Source organism: Tenrec ecaudatus, chromosome 4 (genome assembly GCF_050624435.1).
Source record: "Tenrec ecaudatus isolate mTenEca1 chromosome 4, mTenEca1.hap1, whole genome shotgun sequence".
NCBI lineage: Eukaryota > Metazoa > Chordata > Mammalia > Afrosoricida > Tenrecidae > Tenrec > Tenrec ecaudatus.
In genome coordinates this window covers 141967929-141985066 of record NC_134533.1, presented here as the reverse complement: position 1 = coordinate 141985066, position 17138 = coordinate 141967929, and the positions used below count along the sequence as shown (strand labels likewise).

General features: G+C 40.3%; 1 protein-coding gene across 1 annotated transcript in view; it reads right to left on the bottom strand.

Annotated features, from left to right (window-relative positions):
- The window catches only part of PIK3CB (phosphatidylinositol-4,5-bisphosphate 3-kinase catalytic subunit beta), a 175649-nt gene that overhangs the window by 12736 nt on the left and 145775 nt on the right, over nt 1–17138 (bottom strand). The window contains exons 15-20 of the mRNA XM_075546846.1: nt 15995–16116; nt 14288–14431; nt 12247–12346; nt 5323–5501; nt 4389–4498; nt 3680–3758 (exon numbers count right to left, since the gene is read on the bottom strand). Coding sequence (XP_075402961.1) covers nt 3680–3758; nt 4389–4498; nt 5323–5501; nt 12247–12346; nt 14288–14431; nt 15995–16116 — 734 coding nt within the window. The remainder of the gene's footprint in view (nt 1–3679; nt 3759–4388; nt 4499–5322; nt 5502–12246; nt 12347–14287; nt 14432–15994; nt 16117–17138) is intronic.

The following is a 17138-nucleotide window of genomic DNA, read 5'->3' as shown; positions in this document are numbered from 1 at the left end:
GGCTATACCAGGAGGGTGAGTTGAAAAGGGGGAACCAATGACAAGGATCTACATATAACCTCGGACGGACAACAGAAAAGTGGGTGAAGGGAGACATCGGACAGTGAAAGATATGACAAAAAAATAAACATATATTATCAAGGGTTCATGAAGGAGGGAGGAGTGGAGAGGGAGGGGAAAACACGAGGACCTGTGCGAGGGGCTTAGGTGGAGAGCAACTATTTTGAGAATGATGAGAGCAATGAATGTACAAATGTGCTTTACACAATTGATGTATGTATGGATTGTGATAAGAGTTGTATGAGCCCCTAATAAAATGATTTTAAAAATGAGAAAATACCATGGCTTGGGTCAGGTGCACCTTAATCCTCAAAGTAACATCTTTGTTGTCCCCCGCCCCCACATCCTCACCACCCAAGGGGATGAACAACAGAAATGTGGGTGAAAGGAGACAGCATATGATGTAAGATATGAAAATAATAGTAATTTATCAGGGGCCCACCAGGGTGGGAGGGTGGGGGAGAGAGGGAAAAGCGAGGAGCTGATACCAAGAGCTCAAGCAGAAAGAAAATGTTTTGAAAAACACGATGGCAACATATGTACAAATGTGTTTGACACAATTGATGTATAGATTGTTATAAGAGCTGTAAGAGCCTCCAATAAAATGGTTTATTAATAATTAATTTAAAAGAATAAAATACACATAGAAAACAAAAGCAGCATCTTTGCTTTTCAACCCTTTCAAGAGGGCCTTGGTGCAGCAGATTTACCCAGTGCAGTGTGTCTTTTCATCTCTTGACTGCGGCTTCCATGAGCGCTGACTGTGGAGCCGCATTCCAGCAAGACAAAATCCCTTAACAACTTCAATCTTATCTCCACTTATAATCATTGATTTACTTGTGAGAATTTTGGTCTTCTTTACATTGAATTGTAATGCAAACATGGCTGCAATTCTTGATCTTCATCAGCAAGTGCTTCAAGTCCTCCTCACTTTCAGCAAGCAAGGTGTGGCATCTGCATATCGCAGGTTGTTAATAAACCTTCCTCTAATCCTGATACCTACCTTCTCCATATAATCCAGCATCTCCAATTATTTGTTCAGTATACAGATTGCTAAGAGGATACAGCCCTGTTACACACCTTTCCTGGATTTAAATCATGGGGTATTGTATATACTTGAGTAGAAGCCGACCCGAGTATTAGTCAAGGCACCTAATTTTACCACAAAAACTGCATTAAAAATGTGCTGAAACACTCGACTTATGCACGAGTATATACGGTAATTCCTTGCTCCATTCAAACAGCTATGTATTGTTTCATGTACAGGTTTCCCATGAGCACAACAAAGTGTTCTGGAGCCACCATTCTCAATGCTACCCCTAGATTGTTAAGATCCACACAGTCGAGTGCCTTGGCATAGTCAATAAAGCACAAATAAACATCTTTCTGGTTGTTCTCTGCTTTCAGCCAAGATCCATCTGACATCAGCAATGATATCACTTGTTCCACATCCTCTTCTGAATCTGGCCTGTATCTCTGGCAGCTCCCTGTTTAATATACTGCTGCAACCAGTGTTGGATGACCTTCATCAAAATTTCCCTTGCATGTGATATTAATGATATTGTTCTATCATTTGAGCATTCTGTTAGGTAACCTTTCTTTGGAATGCCTACAAACGTGGGTCTCTTCTAGTCAGATGACTAAGTAACTGTCTTCCAAATTTCCTTTCAGATGAGCAAGTGCTTCCAATGCTCCACTGACTTGTTGAGACATTTCCAATAGTATTCCATCAATTCCTGGAGCCTTTTTTTTCCCTTTCCCAACAGTTTTATTGGTATATAATTCACATATCCCACAAGTCAATAGTTCAACCACATCAAGAAGAGTTGTACAATCATCATCACAGTTCTAGAACTTTTTCTTCATTCTTTTTTCCTGTTTATGATTCTATTTTTTATTTGTTCAGTTGTGAGAATTTTTTAATTAATCATTTTATTGGGGGGCTCTTACAAATCTTATAACAATCCATCACTCAATTGTAGTAAGCACACTTGTACATATGTTGCTACCAACATTTCCAAACATTTTCTTTCTACCTGAGCCCTTGGAATTAGCTCTTTTTTTTTCTCCTCCCTTACCCAAAACTCCCACCTCATGAACCCTTGATCAATTATATATTATTATTGTTATTTAGTATCTTACACTGTCTGTTGTCGCCCTTCACCCACATTTCTGTTACTCGTCCCCTTCGAGGGAGGGCTGCGGCGGGGCTGGAGTCTTGTTTTGGGCTAATGCTTTCAGTGAAGGTTGGGCTTTTTCCTTCAGGACTACTGGTTCTTGCTCATATGCTCTGGAAATAGCTGAATTCTGACTAATTCTTTTTGGTACAGTGACTGTTTATTCCTTCCATTGTCTTTTGATGCTTCCTGCATCGCTCAATATATTGCCCACAGAATCTTTCAATATTGAAATCGAAGTTTGAATATTTTTCTTTTAGTTGAAAATATGCGAGTGTGTTCCTCCTCTCATGGTTTTCTTAGCACTGCTCGTACTGTGGTGGCTTATGTGCTGCTGGAAGCTGTGTCGCCGGCACTTCAAGTACGAGCAGAGTAACTCGAAGGGTACGTGTTTGGGCAGAGCTCTAGACTAAGCACAGGCTACGAAGAAGGAATGGCTGTCCACGTCAGAGGCACTGGCCGCTGAAAACCTACGGAGAGTACTGAAACCAACTACACACCCAAAAGCATTCTATAAAATACTCCACATGAGGAACCAATTTGTCTCAGTTGAACAAAGACTATCATCTAGGATGGAATCTATCTTAGACATAAAGTAAGATTTGATAAACATAGAAAAGAAATAATACAAAGCATGGTCTCTGAGTAGCTAGGGTAAATAGAAAGCAGTAACTGAAATATATGGCACAAATATATAAAAATGAAACAAAATAACAAATAATGCAATGGGGAAAAAATCACCAGTGAAATCAGAAAAAGAGATGAACGAAAATGAAACAAAACAAGGGATGTAGAAGAAACAGTGCTTCTAGAGAAATTTATAGCTAACCACCCATATGAAAAAAGGATTCCAAATTAAAAACCTAAACTCTCAATTTAAGAGATTAGAAAAAGAGTAAACTAAGCCAAAAGCAAGAAAGGAAGGCAGATGAGAATGAAAATGAATGAAACACAGAGCAGAATAACAGATCCAAAAGGTGGCTCTCGGAATGAGTCAACAAAATTGACAAATGAAATTCAGAAGTAAAAGGACTACAAGGGGCTACTATAAACAATTAACATGTAAGAAAATTACCTAACGAAAAGAACCTAAGCTAACCGAGAAAGAGCTAGGCCCACCCCTCTGGCTTGTCACTGCCATGACAACCAGCAGTGTGCGCCCTCCTCCGAAAGCATCTTCAGAACTACAGCTGCAATGTGACTCCTGCTGTCTGTCCAGATATTAGTGTAAATCTAGATCTATTGCTTTTTTGGGAAATCTCAGTCATGTATATAGTTTTTAAAACTTGATGACATTTAAATAATACACCTGAAAGGATATTATATAAATATTATTATGAACAACTAACTACAATAGCGAGAGAAATGGGATCAACATGAAGTTTTAGAAATTTTGCTATTCGAGTAATACATTAAGTGAAAAAATTCACTAGAAATCTTACCGAAGATCCAGGCCAGCTTCTTTCCAGAGTAAATCCATCAAGCGTAGCATTTGAAGTGTCAACATATCCTGTCTTAAATCTAAAAGGAAAAGAAGTTTCACATAAACAGCTTTCCATTTCATGCCTAGCAACTTATTAACTTCTGTCTCACTGGAGTTAGTCACAATTAACTAAAAGTCACAAGGAACACTCGGTAAATGTTTCCCATTATGTTCACATTCACTATACTCATCTTATCAAATTTTAGGCTAGTTCGTTAGCTTGTCCCTGTGACAATTTTTCTTACAAATTAAGTTAAAGAAAATGTTTTTAAAATGTTGTACGACGAGCAATCAATCTACTACCCATCAGAGAAACCATTGCTACCACGTGGATTCAGAGCAACTCTCAGGTACTCTCCCAGGTGCTAATAGAATTGACGCGACAGCCCCGCCCACTTAGTTCTGCTGCGTGCTTCCAAGTAGACACAGAGTTAAGATTGCAAGAAAGCATTGCACCACGACGTCACAAAACTACATGTATAGTTGACTTTTATTTAACATCATACCTAAGGGTAGTTTCTAGGTCACAGAAATGTGAAGGTACTGGTATCCATATAATGATTTTTGTATAGTGAAATGATTAAATGTCTAGCAAAACACATTTACTTTTATAATTCCTTTTAATGATTGTAGTAGACAATGTGACTCTGTAAAAGCCTAATACTTACCATCACCATTTTTAAAAATTACTCCAACTGAATCTTCACCAAACACCTTGTTGTTGTACACCAGCCACAAAGGCTTCATTTTGGAATCCATGTATTTGCACTTCTCAACACTGAAATCAAACAAGGGAAAAGTTAGACCACTTCAATAAAATGGAAACCTGTAACTTTACCTTGAGAAAGCAGAATGGGGCCAAGATCTTACTTATTCCTATGAGGTACTGAAGAATTCAAAAGGAGAGCATGAGGTCCAGCTGGTGGAAAGCAGTCATGCAGGCAGCCTTGGAGGCATGTACGTAGGCCAACGGGCTGGCCTGAAAACCCTCGGTCTGCCTTTCTCACCACCTGCAGTAAACCCCTCCTCTCTCCTATTCACCTGTAACTCACATTACTATGCTGAGTGAATTAACGACATGTGGACACATGACGGGATTAATATTCTTAGTATACGTGCTGCCAGAGCGAGCACAGATGGGCGCAATATTATGAGATGATTTTTTATGATTCTTGATTTCCTAAGAAGGTTCCAATTTGAATATTGACAGAAGAATGCATGCCATTACTTCTATACAGAAGGAGAAAAACTGTAAATTCATTCAATATCTCATTTAAAGTTTGTAAAGTCAACTACTAAGCAATTTGATATGGTTTCCAGTATTTTAGTGATATGTGATTCTCAACCTGTAGAAATACTTGAGGAAGCTTTAATCATACATAACTGAAAGGACATGAACTTACAGTACCTTTCATTAAGTCCAGGGGTAAACTCAGTGGGTGCGGATGCCATTTGTGAAACACTAGAGCAGCCTGTGTGGGCTGTGCTCCTTCCCCTCCTAACTCACATTGCCCCTCGGGGCTGACGGCTGGCCCGCATGCTACTCTAGCAGTGGCTCTAAGGTTTCCATGGGAGACTCATTGCACACGTACAGACACTTACTAGAGTTCTGAGAGGATGACACATGGGTTCAGAGGAGACTGCAGGTCAGAGAGGGCTTCTCGATACGCATTCTGTTTTAAACAGGTGTGCATGGCTTCTTTCCCTTTGGCTCTATTTAGCTTCATTGCATTCAGTTTGATTAAACTATTTAAAGTTTTTAACTTATTAAGTGCTTCAACCTGAAAAACAAGTTTCCCCAACCCCAACATTCATTTGTAGTTACAAATAATATAGAATAATACAGTATCAAGTGATTATATTAACCAATAACTACCCGTCCCCAGCATACATGCACACACACAACATACAGGTAAAGTAAAAAAATATTTTGGCAGATGATAATTTTACATATCGAATAAAAGGCTTTATTTTTGCCACCTGTTGCTTAAAGAACTGTTTTTCAAACTAATGATTTTCTTGTGAGAAATCTTAGATATTACAGAAAAAGAAAGGGACATAAGATTGTGGCTGTTTAAGAAGTATGAAGCAAATTTCTCAGAATTTGGGAGTTGAATAACAGAAGGTGAACAAGCAGTAAGTAATCTGCTTGGACTTCTTCCATACAAGGAAACTATGTAGCATCAGTCCTAGGGATGCAGACACGCCACCTCCATGCCTACTTTTTGTTATCACACGTGCACGAAAAACTGTACAGCAACAGCTGAAGGTAGACAGACTAACAATGACCAACTGAATCAAAAAGCATATCTTGCTTTGTGATTTGATAACTTTTTATATCATGTTGTAAAAAATTCCTTGAGAAACAGTCTTAGCCAACAACAGATTCGTAGGTACAGAAATACATATTACCAAGATTATAGAGAACAAATTATGAAAACAGAACTAAAGTGTTTATCATACATGAGGGGGTATCACAAATTTCATGGAAAATGGAATTAAAATATAATGGCATTTTTTAAAGACCTTCCATACAAATAAGGATGGTCTCTGGTGGGGTGGTGCGTACTGCTTGGCTTTGAGCCATCAGGTCAGCTCTATGAACCGACCAGCTGTGCCAGGTGAGAAGAGAGAAACTGTGGCAGTCTGCCTCTGAAGAGGACAGCCAAACAGTTTTGTGGAAAAAGGAGGAAAGACTGTAGCCTAAGAAACATTGTGGAGTGGTTCAAAATGTGAATTTCTATCTACGCTGTCCTATAGGTTTGCTTACTGGGCATCAACTTGACAGCCGAAAAAATTAATATCAATATAACAATAACAAACATAAACCATGGCTTGAATTTCTACAGACAAGATATGATTTCTATCATATTTTCATTTCAGAATTCTACTCCTTTGCAAGGAAACCACTAAAACCCTGTAAGGAGGTATATTCAAGCATGCCTTTTCTAGAAATAGGCTGAGGCCTCACTCACAGGAAACTGGGAAGGTTCTATGCAGCTTGATCATAAAATTGAGATGGCTGAGGCTGGCCAAGTTAGCCATCTGTAAAAACCATAGACACTCCACTTCTCAACAAGTTCAGGAGCTACACAAGCACTAGAAACAAGGGAACAGGGCCTTTTTGAAGTACTTTAAATTTGAATTTCTTCCGTGTTTGTATAGTTGGAATTTTTAAGCCTTCTTTCTAACTGTGTTGGTATGCATTTCCTGGACAATGTCCTAGATACCATCCCCGTGGTTATGATTCATGAGTCAAATACTTCAAGTCTTTCAATACTGTCTTTTTATAGCTTACAGTGATAACTTTGTCTTTTTATAAGTTTACTCCATTTCAAGATAGTCTTCTCTTTGCTATATCAGTCAAAAGTATTGGCTCATAAATATATCACCTTTATAATAATAAAAGGTCAAGGTAATACTCCCAGAAAACAAACAAAAGGCAAGTAAACCAGCCAAATAAACAAATTGCCCAGTGTAAAGTGGGCCCTACATTTTATTCTCAATGCAATGAAAAATTATTACAGGGATTTAAATGTGGAAATAATACAAAATAGAATATACATTTTAAACAGATTACTTCATCTAAAATCACACTGATTAAATAAAGGTATAGTTTAAATGCTTGCAGTATGCTGTACTTATAAAAAATTGAAATGGCAAAAGTTGTGCAATATACACACGTGGACACACACACACACACACACACACACACACACACTGCTTATATACAATCAAACACCACATGGGATTTGGTGTCTTAGTTTGGAGGTTTATTTGGGTCATGTTTTAGGAACATCTCAGTTAATTGGCCTCTGCCCCTCCTCTAAACTTCGCTGAGTAGTGGCTGGAGTCTTAAAAGTTTGCAAGTCCCCAGGGATAGAGGCAGTGGCAGAGCATGGCACCCCATCAGATTTGACTGGAAAGCACCCGTGAAGGACAACAAATAGACCCTGAACTATTGATACGGTTTTTTGGTATGTGTTGTTATGGCTATTGTTGCTTCATTGTACTCAGTCTTGTGATGGTACATAGCATGTCTACCTGGAAGGGACAGGCATGATAAACAAGCCAGAAGAGAGAATGTGATGACAGTTCTGGGGGACATTGGAGTAGGGGAGGCAGGGGAAAGGAAGTGGGTGTTAATAAACCCAGGGACAAGGGAACAACAAGTGATCCAAAATCAGTGGCAAGGAGGGTGTAAGAGGTCTGGCAGGACTGGATCAAGGGCAATGTAACAGAGGAATTCCTAAAACGCAAATGAAGGTTGAATAACATAGTGGACAAGAGGAAAACACAAAGAAATAGAGGAAAGACCTAGGAGGCAAAGGGTAGTCATAGAGATTTAAATACAGGCATATAAAGATGTAAATATATTTATGTACATATATTTATAGGTTGAGTATTAAGAAAACATGGACAGTGGGCCCCTGCTCAAGTACTCTCTCAACACAAAAACACTTTGTTCTAGCAATTCGGCAGTCTAAGATGCTTACTTTCCTGGCCCGATCACTGAAGACAATGGGTGCACAAGCAAATGTGGTGAAGAAAGCTGATGGTGCCTGGCTACCAAAAGATATAGCATCTGAAGTCTTAAAGGCCTGAAGATAAACAGGCAGCCATCTAGCTGAGAAACAACAAGACCCCCATGGAAGAAGCACACCAACCTGTGCTGACTTGATTGCTGAGGACAAAGTGGGTGCATAAGCAAAAGTGGTAAAGAAAGCTGATAGTGCCCGGCTATCAAAAGATATAGCATCTAGGGTCTTAAAGGCTTGAAGATAAACAGGCATCCATTTAGCTAAGAAACAACAATGTCCACGTGGAAGAAGTACACCAGCCTACCCCAACACAAATGCTGAAGAAAAAGCAGATGCATAAGCAAAGGCGGTGAAGAAAGCTGACTAAAGAAAGGTGCCCGGCTGTCAAAAGATATAGAATCTGGGGTCCCAAAGGCTGGAAGATAAACAAGGGGCCATCTAACTGAGAAACAACAAAGCCCACATGGAAGAAGCACACCAGCCTGTGAGATCACAAGGTGTCGAAGGGATCAGGTATCAGGCATGAAAGACACCCCCCCAAAAAAAACATAAGACTGTGAATGAGGGGGAGTGTGGAGTGGGGACCCAGGGCCCATCTGTGGGAAATTGGACATCCCCATGCAGAAGGGCTGTGGGGAGGACATGAGCCAGTCAGGGTGCAGTGTAGCAACAATGAAATATACAATTTTCCTTGAGTTCTTGAATGCTTCCTCCCGCCACTATCATGATCCCAATTCTACCTTGCATGTCTGGTTGGACCGAAGGGTGTACACTGGTACAGACAGGAAATGGAAATGCAGGGAATCCAGGACAGATGAACCCCTCAGGACCAGTGGTGAGAATGGTGATATTGGGAGGGTGGAGGTAAGGTGAGGGTGAAAGGGGGAACAGATTACAAGGTTTACATATAACCTTCTCCCTGGGGGACTGATATAGGAGAAGTAGGTGAGGGGAGATGTCGGATGGTGTAAGATACGACAATAATAATTTATAAATTATCAAGGGTTCAAGGGGGAGGGGGGAGCATGGAGAGAGGGGAAAAAACTGAAGAGCTGATACCAAGACCTCAAGTATAAAGCAGGTGTTTTGAAAATGATAATGGCAACATATGTACAAATGTGCTTGACACAATAGATGTATGGATTGTGGTAAGAATTGTACGAGACCCCAATAAAATGACAATTAAAAAACATTTTTAAAAGTTTGCAAGTTGGGGATTGGGGGATGTAAGGAAGGTAACAATTCCTCAATAGAAAATAAATGTCTAGAAAAGAATGATGGCTACATATGTAAAAATATTCTTGTTATAATTGATGTATGTATTGTTCTAAGAGTTGTAAGAACTCCCAATAAAATGATCTTCTATGTAAATATATTTATGATTATGTGGGCAATAGACTTATATGCATATATTTATAGGTTCAGTAGTAGGGTAGGAGATGGACATTGGGCCTCCTCATGCATAATCCCCCAATACAATAGCACCTCGTCCTGCTAAACAGTCATTGCAGGATACCCACCTTCCCGATATGATCACTGAAGACAGACGTGTGTGTAAGCAAACGTGGTGAAGAAAGCTGATGGTGCCCGGCTATCAAAAAGATATAGCGTCTGGGGTCTTAAAGGCTTGAAGGCAAATAAGCGGCTATCTAGCTCAGAAGCAACAAAGCGCACAGAGAAGAAGCATATGGCCTAAGCGAATACAAGGTGTTGAATGGACCATGTAGCAGACACCAAGGAACAAAAACAATCATTGTGTGATCACCTTCCTCACGTAATCGCTGAAGACCAAAGTGTGCATAAGCAAGTGTGGTGAAGAAGGCTGATGGTGCCCGGTTACTGAGAGGTATAGCGTCTGGGGACTTAAAGGCTTGAAAGCAAACAAGCGGCCATCTAGCCCAGAAGCAACCAAGCCCACACGGAAGCAGCACACCAACATAGGTGATCGTGAAGGGCAGAGGAGACCAGGTCTCCAACAACAAAGGTGGGGTGGTGGTGAGAAACACATCACTGTGAAAGAGGGGGAGTACATGATGGGGACCCAATGCCCATCTGTAGACAGCTGGACATCCCTTCCAGAGGGATAGTGGGGAGGAGATGGGTCACTCAGGGTTCAGTGTAGCAACAATGAAACTCAAAACCTTCCTCTAATTCCTGAACGCTTCCTCCCCTCCCAATCATCATGACCCCAATTCTACCTTGCGGACCTGGTTATACCAGAGGATGTACAGCAGTGCAGTGGGGATCTGGAGGCACAGGGAATCTAGGACACACGAACCCCTCAACACCAGCGGTGGGAATGGCGACACCAGGAGGAAAGGGGGTGTAGAAAGGGAGAACCGATCTTGGAGATCTATGTGTAACCTCCTCCCTGGGAGATGGGCAATGGGGAGGCGGGTGAGGGGAGACGCCGGGGAGTGTAAGATAAGATATAATAATTATTTATAAACTATCAGGGGACCAGGGGTGGGATCGGGGAGGGAGGGGAATGGGGGGAAAAAAGGGAAACCGAGCTGATTCCAGGAACCCAAGTGGAAGGTGAATTATGAGAGTGACGAGTGCAACGAATGTATAAGGGTGCTTTGCTCAATTGATGTATGTACAGACTGTGATAAGAGCCTTATGAGCCCCAATAAAAAGATTTAAAAAAAAGATCTTTTAATTAAAAAAAGAAAGTTTGCAGGTGACCACCCAAGGCACAGTTAGTCTTCATTCTCCTGGAGCAGCAAAGGAAAAGGAGAGTCAGGAATAGGAGGAGGGTGTGGGAGGTGTGCTTATTTGCCTTCAGCAAAAACTGTCTCTTTTGTCAGGAGACCAGAAAAAATAGATGGTATTAGAAAAAATAGATGGTATTCAGCTACTAGTGTGGAATACTTTATTCAAAAATTCTATAGAAGAATCTTGATCAATAAGTGGGGTGGGCCAAGAAAGGTGGTAATACACATAGAATTTCAATTGTCATAGGTCCTAGATGTTTTGGAGCCATGAGATAATCTTCAAACCAAAAACATCCTCTGGAGTCATCTTAAAACTGAAAAACAATTTAGTTTAGCTAGTAAAAAATGTCCATCTTGAGCACTGTGTTCTTTAGAGAACTATCTCAAAAAATTAAAAAGATCTATCTACATGGGATTAAAATGACACAGTAGCTAGAAAGCTAGAAAACATAGGGGCAGTGGAGGAAGAATAACAGGAAAAAAAGGAGGGTGAGAATGGCCGCCTATCTTGAATGTAGTCAGCGTCACTCAAGTCTACACATTGCTGTTATGTGCTGTCGGTGCCCACTCAAAGCAACTCTATGTACAACACAATGAAACGCTGCCCGGTCCTCCGCCATCCCCAAGCAGACACTATGACATTGGTGCATGTTTTGCTTTATACACACACCCACACAAACAACAACTACTGTCCCTACCCCCCGTAGGCCACTAAATTACCTGCTCTGCTATGGAGTGAGGAGGAAGAATGTCAACCAAAAGCATACATAGGATGGTAATGAAATCCAAGTGAGAAAGCATGACTAGACTATTCTCTGACAGAGCAGTCTGACGCTGTCCTGTAAGACTTGACTTATCAGCACTGGGCTTGGATTCAGAAATACGTATATTGTAGTGGCGGCATATGGTTACTCTTTGGGCTCTAACCACAAGGTCATCAGTTCAAAACATATATTGTATTTAATATAGAAAATAGAAGAAATTTTGGACATTATTTTTCAGGTAGCATTCAGTTAATATTCTGCTACTTTGTAGAAACTTCAATTCATAACATAAATACTGATAAAAGTATGCACTAATCAGGTTTGGTTAGTGAATGTAATGGTGAAGAAATTATTGAATTGGTATCTGTTGTACTACTTATACCCTTGAATAATAAACACAAAAATTTTAAAATAAAGAAACAATATGTTGTGAGAAACAGCATTTGGGACAATTTCTTGAACACCATGTATTAAACTGAACATGCAATGAAGACAAGCTGATACCTGTTTGGAAAGCACTTTCATGTGGCCTACGCTTCCCCGACAATATGCTTCAAGGATGACACCAAACTGTACCGAGACCGCAGGAATGTGTACTTCTGACCTGTGGCAAGTTAATAATATTTAAATAATATGTTTATCAAACATTTCAGATTATCATCAAATACAAAATTGGCTTTATAGTCTACTATGAAATAAACATGTTTATCATATATATTAGCACATAATTTATTAGCAGGATGGTCAGCTTTCTAATACTTTAGACCTAAAAATACCTTAGAGTCTGAAAAGTTACAATTATAAAAAAGAGTTTATAATTATTTAAATTTTTATTTTAAGAAGTTCAAATTTTTCATTTCTTACTTGACTCTCTTTCAAAGAACACAGGTAATTTAACCAATCTAAACACAATTAACATAACACAATTGATTAATGACTCAACGATTTAAAGAATGATATTGTTTTGTTATGCCCTGAGTGGTTTACTATTAAGGAGACTAACTTGATGGCAAAAGAAGATAAGTTAAAAACAAGATAAACTACCAATAATAAGGAAACTAATATTGAGAAACACAACTCTCAAAATTTAGAATTTACTTTAGAGCTTAAGACACCTAGCAAAAAAGGTTTAAATTTTTCCTTTCCTCTCACATGCATTAGTTGCAATGCTCTAAAGCAGGCACCCTGGTACTGCGGCCCGTAGGCCACGTGCGGCCCACCAAGGCCATTTATCTGACCCCCAGGTATCTTTTCCCTGTTTGTTTTTTTACTTCAAAATAAGGTATGTGCAGTGCGTATTTTTTTAAAACTATAAGCTGGCCCTCCAACGGGTCTGAGGGACAGTGAACTGGCCCCCTGTTTACAAAGTTTGAGGACCTCTGCTCTGAAGTATGGTTGAGCAAACAAAAATGTGTGAGTAGAGTCAGCAATGAGGAAGCCTAAGAACAACTGACATTCTTTTTCCTGCATCTGTAGACAATAGGACATCCCCTCACAGAAGGGTCACAAGGATGGGATGAGTCAACCAGGGCGCAGTAGAGCATCAAGGAAACACACACAATATTCCTCTTGTTCTTTGAGGCTTCCTCACTCCGTATATCATGACCCCAGTCCTGCCTTTCAGTTCTGGCTAGACTGGAGCAAGTACCCTGGAACAGGTAAGTGTTCACGACACATGTAATCTAGGTCAGAAAAACTATTCAGGAACAAAAATGGGAGTAGCAATACCAGGAGAGTAGGGGGAAGGTGGGAATAGTGGGGAAAAGGGGAACTGATCACAACTACCAATGCATAACCCCAGCCCCCAGGGGGATGTACAACAGAAACATAGGTGAAGGGAGACAGCAGTCAGTATAAGATATGAAAAAATAATAACTTATCATTTATCAAGGAGTCACCAGGGTGAGGGGGGCAAAGAAGTGAAAAAAAGAAGAGCTGATACCAAGGGCTCAAATAGACAGTAAATGTTTAGAAAATGATGATGGCAACATATGTACAAAGATGCTTGATATAATTGATATATGGAATGTTCTAAGAGTTGTAAGAGGCCCCAATAAAATGATATTTTAAAAAATCCTTTTTCCTGATTTTACTCCTAGATGAATCTGGTGAAGTAAGATGTATGTGTTTCTGAAAATGACCAAGTCAAATACAGAACTGAAAAGAAAACGGCTGTCCTTAGCACACTGCTGTTATTCTTAGCCAATAGGAGCAATGATGCTACTACTACCCATCACCTTTAAAAAATAAATCACTACGTCTACACTTAGTGCAAGCATATTAAGACAAAATGCACACCTTACCTTGTGGGGAAAAACAATACATCCATTATCATTTTCAGTTTGGAAGGGACACTTACATGAATGACTTTGCCAAATAATGAAAACCAAAAATTGCATACTAAGAAAGAGAAGGCATGAAAACAAGCGCAAATGAGAAAGAAGGTTGAAAATAAAGAAAACCAGCTAACTTTTCTGCCTATACTATGCTAATTCATATTTATGTTAAAGCACACAGTAGGTTGAAATTGAAAAACAAGACTTACCTGAGATGCCAAAATAGAAACTGCCCTATCCTCCGATTAGCAAGTGCTCTTTCTAATAGGAATCGAGAGAGGGCACAATCAAGAAAGGGCTCATATTTTAAAACTTGCACCAGTTGTAAAAGGTATTGAGAAAGTTCTTCATCACTGAAAGAAAAAACAGAAGTCACTCACCAACCTATGGCAGAAAAAGTCACTTCCTGCGGAACTACCAACTACTAACTTATTGAAATACAACAGTCCCTTTGGGCTAGACTGTTAAAGGTTACATCCCCTGCACCAGTGGTACCAAACTAATCCAACAGAAGGCTGGGGATTTCCAATCAGGACAGCTGCAAAGACCAGATAGGTGATACACTTTTAATACAATTAGTTATTGTTCACATTTACAATCAGCCGAGAGTTGGAAAAAAATGGGTACTTTAATACTGCTTTCTCAGCACACTGAAAAAGTGGACTCATTTATACTGTCACTTTTACAAAATAAAAATTTCATCAGTATTTGAGCAATTTACTTTCTTGCCTTACCATTAGGATCAAGAATTTGTTCTCCAAGATATTCAGTAAAAACTAAAGTCTTGGGAATGTAACAAATATGACATATCCCTATGAGAAAATACTCCATAGTAGTGAAAGGAAAAAATCCGAGTGACAGGTAACGAGGCTGAAGGAAACAAGAATAGTAAGGCTGAATGCAAATAAGGCAGACCTAACATATGGCAAGAAACATCTGTGCAATTTAAAAATTGCCCATATATTCTACATTTTAATAGACATACATGAGGGGGCCTCAAAAATAGAGTTAAAGGAAATAGAATTTTTCCACAAATATTTGAAGCCCCCTCAAATGTGATAATAATTAAAGGGGGGCATAAGTATACAAGGTCATAGAGGAAATTTCTAACTATGGAAAAGGGGGAACATAATAAGAAGGCTATGAAGACTTAAACTTTAACTATAGTTTTTTTTTACTTTTAAAAATGAGAAAATAGTAAAACTTCTTAATTCTGGATGGTATACAGATTGTGCATGGTAAAGAGTTAACACAGTAGGCCTATGTACTATGCTTTGAAAAATCTGTTTATGAGGCTGGAAGGCCTTGGCTGCTCTCTGGGAACTTGCATTTTGGAAGGGTTCCCATAACCCAAGCTGATAAAGTGGCTCTCGGCACCTAGACTAATTATAAAAATAACATGATTTAAGCTAACTATTCACTTTCCCTCTGGGAATCTGAAGTTTTATTCCCTGCTAGGCAGTGGAAGCTAACATAACTAGTCCCCCACCAAAACCTAAGAACTAAGTCTCTAACGTTAGTTTCTCTGGTAGACAGCATTTCACAGGTGTGTCATAACAATCTGCTGGTGGGGAAAAGTGCACTTAGTGAGTCCACTGGGCAAGGACTGCTGGGCGCTTGCACCTGCTTCTCCTTCTGGGCTTCACCCATGCACCTTACCATCTCTCGCTTTGATGGTTTTGCTCTACACTCTTTTGCTGTAATACATCACAGATGTGACTAAGAGTCCTCCCAGTGACCTACAGAACCTGGGGTAATCTGGGGAATTTCCTGACACAGTAACTAGCTTTTTTCCCCCCAATATACATATCACTGTTAATTGTTAGCCATTTCCATATCTATTCCATGAGACAGCTCATTTTCCACCTACTGCTAAGCCAAGCCTTGCCCCAGGAAAGCCACCTGGGAAGACACACCTCATCTGTCGCAGGCAGCCCACAGCGTATTCCCGCACATACTGGTCAGGGTAGTTGAAATCCAGCAGCTCCAGGGCCTCCCGAGGGGGTAGTTTTGGCCAAATTTGAAGAAGTGCTTGAAGCTATTTGAAAATGAAGACCGGTTCAGACAAATTTGGAAGAAAGTAATCAATTTTTCCTTGGTATATAGGTATACAGAAACAAGCTAAAGAAAGAAGCATGCTTTCACTAATCCATTCCTGTTGATACAAATTAATAAAGATTATCTTTGGTATCCAAAAATCCTACAGATAAGAACCAATGAAAAGCTATTGTTTACCTGGTGGTCAGGGGGGTGATACACTGAATACACGACATCTGGACTCACTAGCCATTAATAACTGAAAGCGCAGAGGCAGGCATGCGGGCTGGTGACAGCACTGCTAGGCAGACTTAAAGGCACAAATGAACACAAGCTGCAGAGCTAAAGCATTAGCTTAATGATTCTAGAACTTAACATTGCTTATGGTAATTTATCTTTGGTTCTTAATGTTTTTAAAAAGATAATCACTGTGGTGGAGGAGGTGGGGAAAGGAAAACAAAAGGATGAATACAAGGAAGAAAAGGGTAGTGGGGTCATGGGGCATTAATCCACCCAAGGGGAGGGTATTGTTTATATCTCCACAGGGAAAGTGGGACCAGACTTCAACCCAGTGTCGCAAGGTGTGAATGCAATATCCCGGCGTGGAGGAGGGAACCAGTGGAGAGGTCTGGGAGGCTGGCCCCAGCACCATAAATTAAGTGGATTCCTGCCCTTCCCCGAAAAGAATTTGTTCCAAAGGACATTGACTCCGCAGCTCCGGGAGATGGACATATCTGATCAGAGCACACGGGAGCAGATGAAGGGGCAGGAGGAGAGAGTGGAGCACAGCCTGGCCCACCAGGTCATGATGATGATGTTCCTGAGTAGAGCAGCCAGTCCACAGAGAGAACAACATGGCTGGCCCTACTATGAGACATGATGCCCCTCAGTGACTAAGGGCGATACAGGGGACAGCACTGGAGACACAGTGTGGGAATTGCACCTGACCTGATCCCAACAAACCGAGGCAAATCACTGGGGGAGTGCAGCGGAACAGCAAGGGAATGGAGTGGCAAGGTCCCC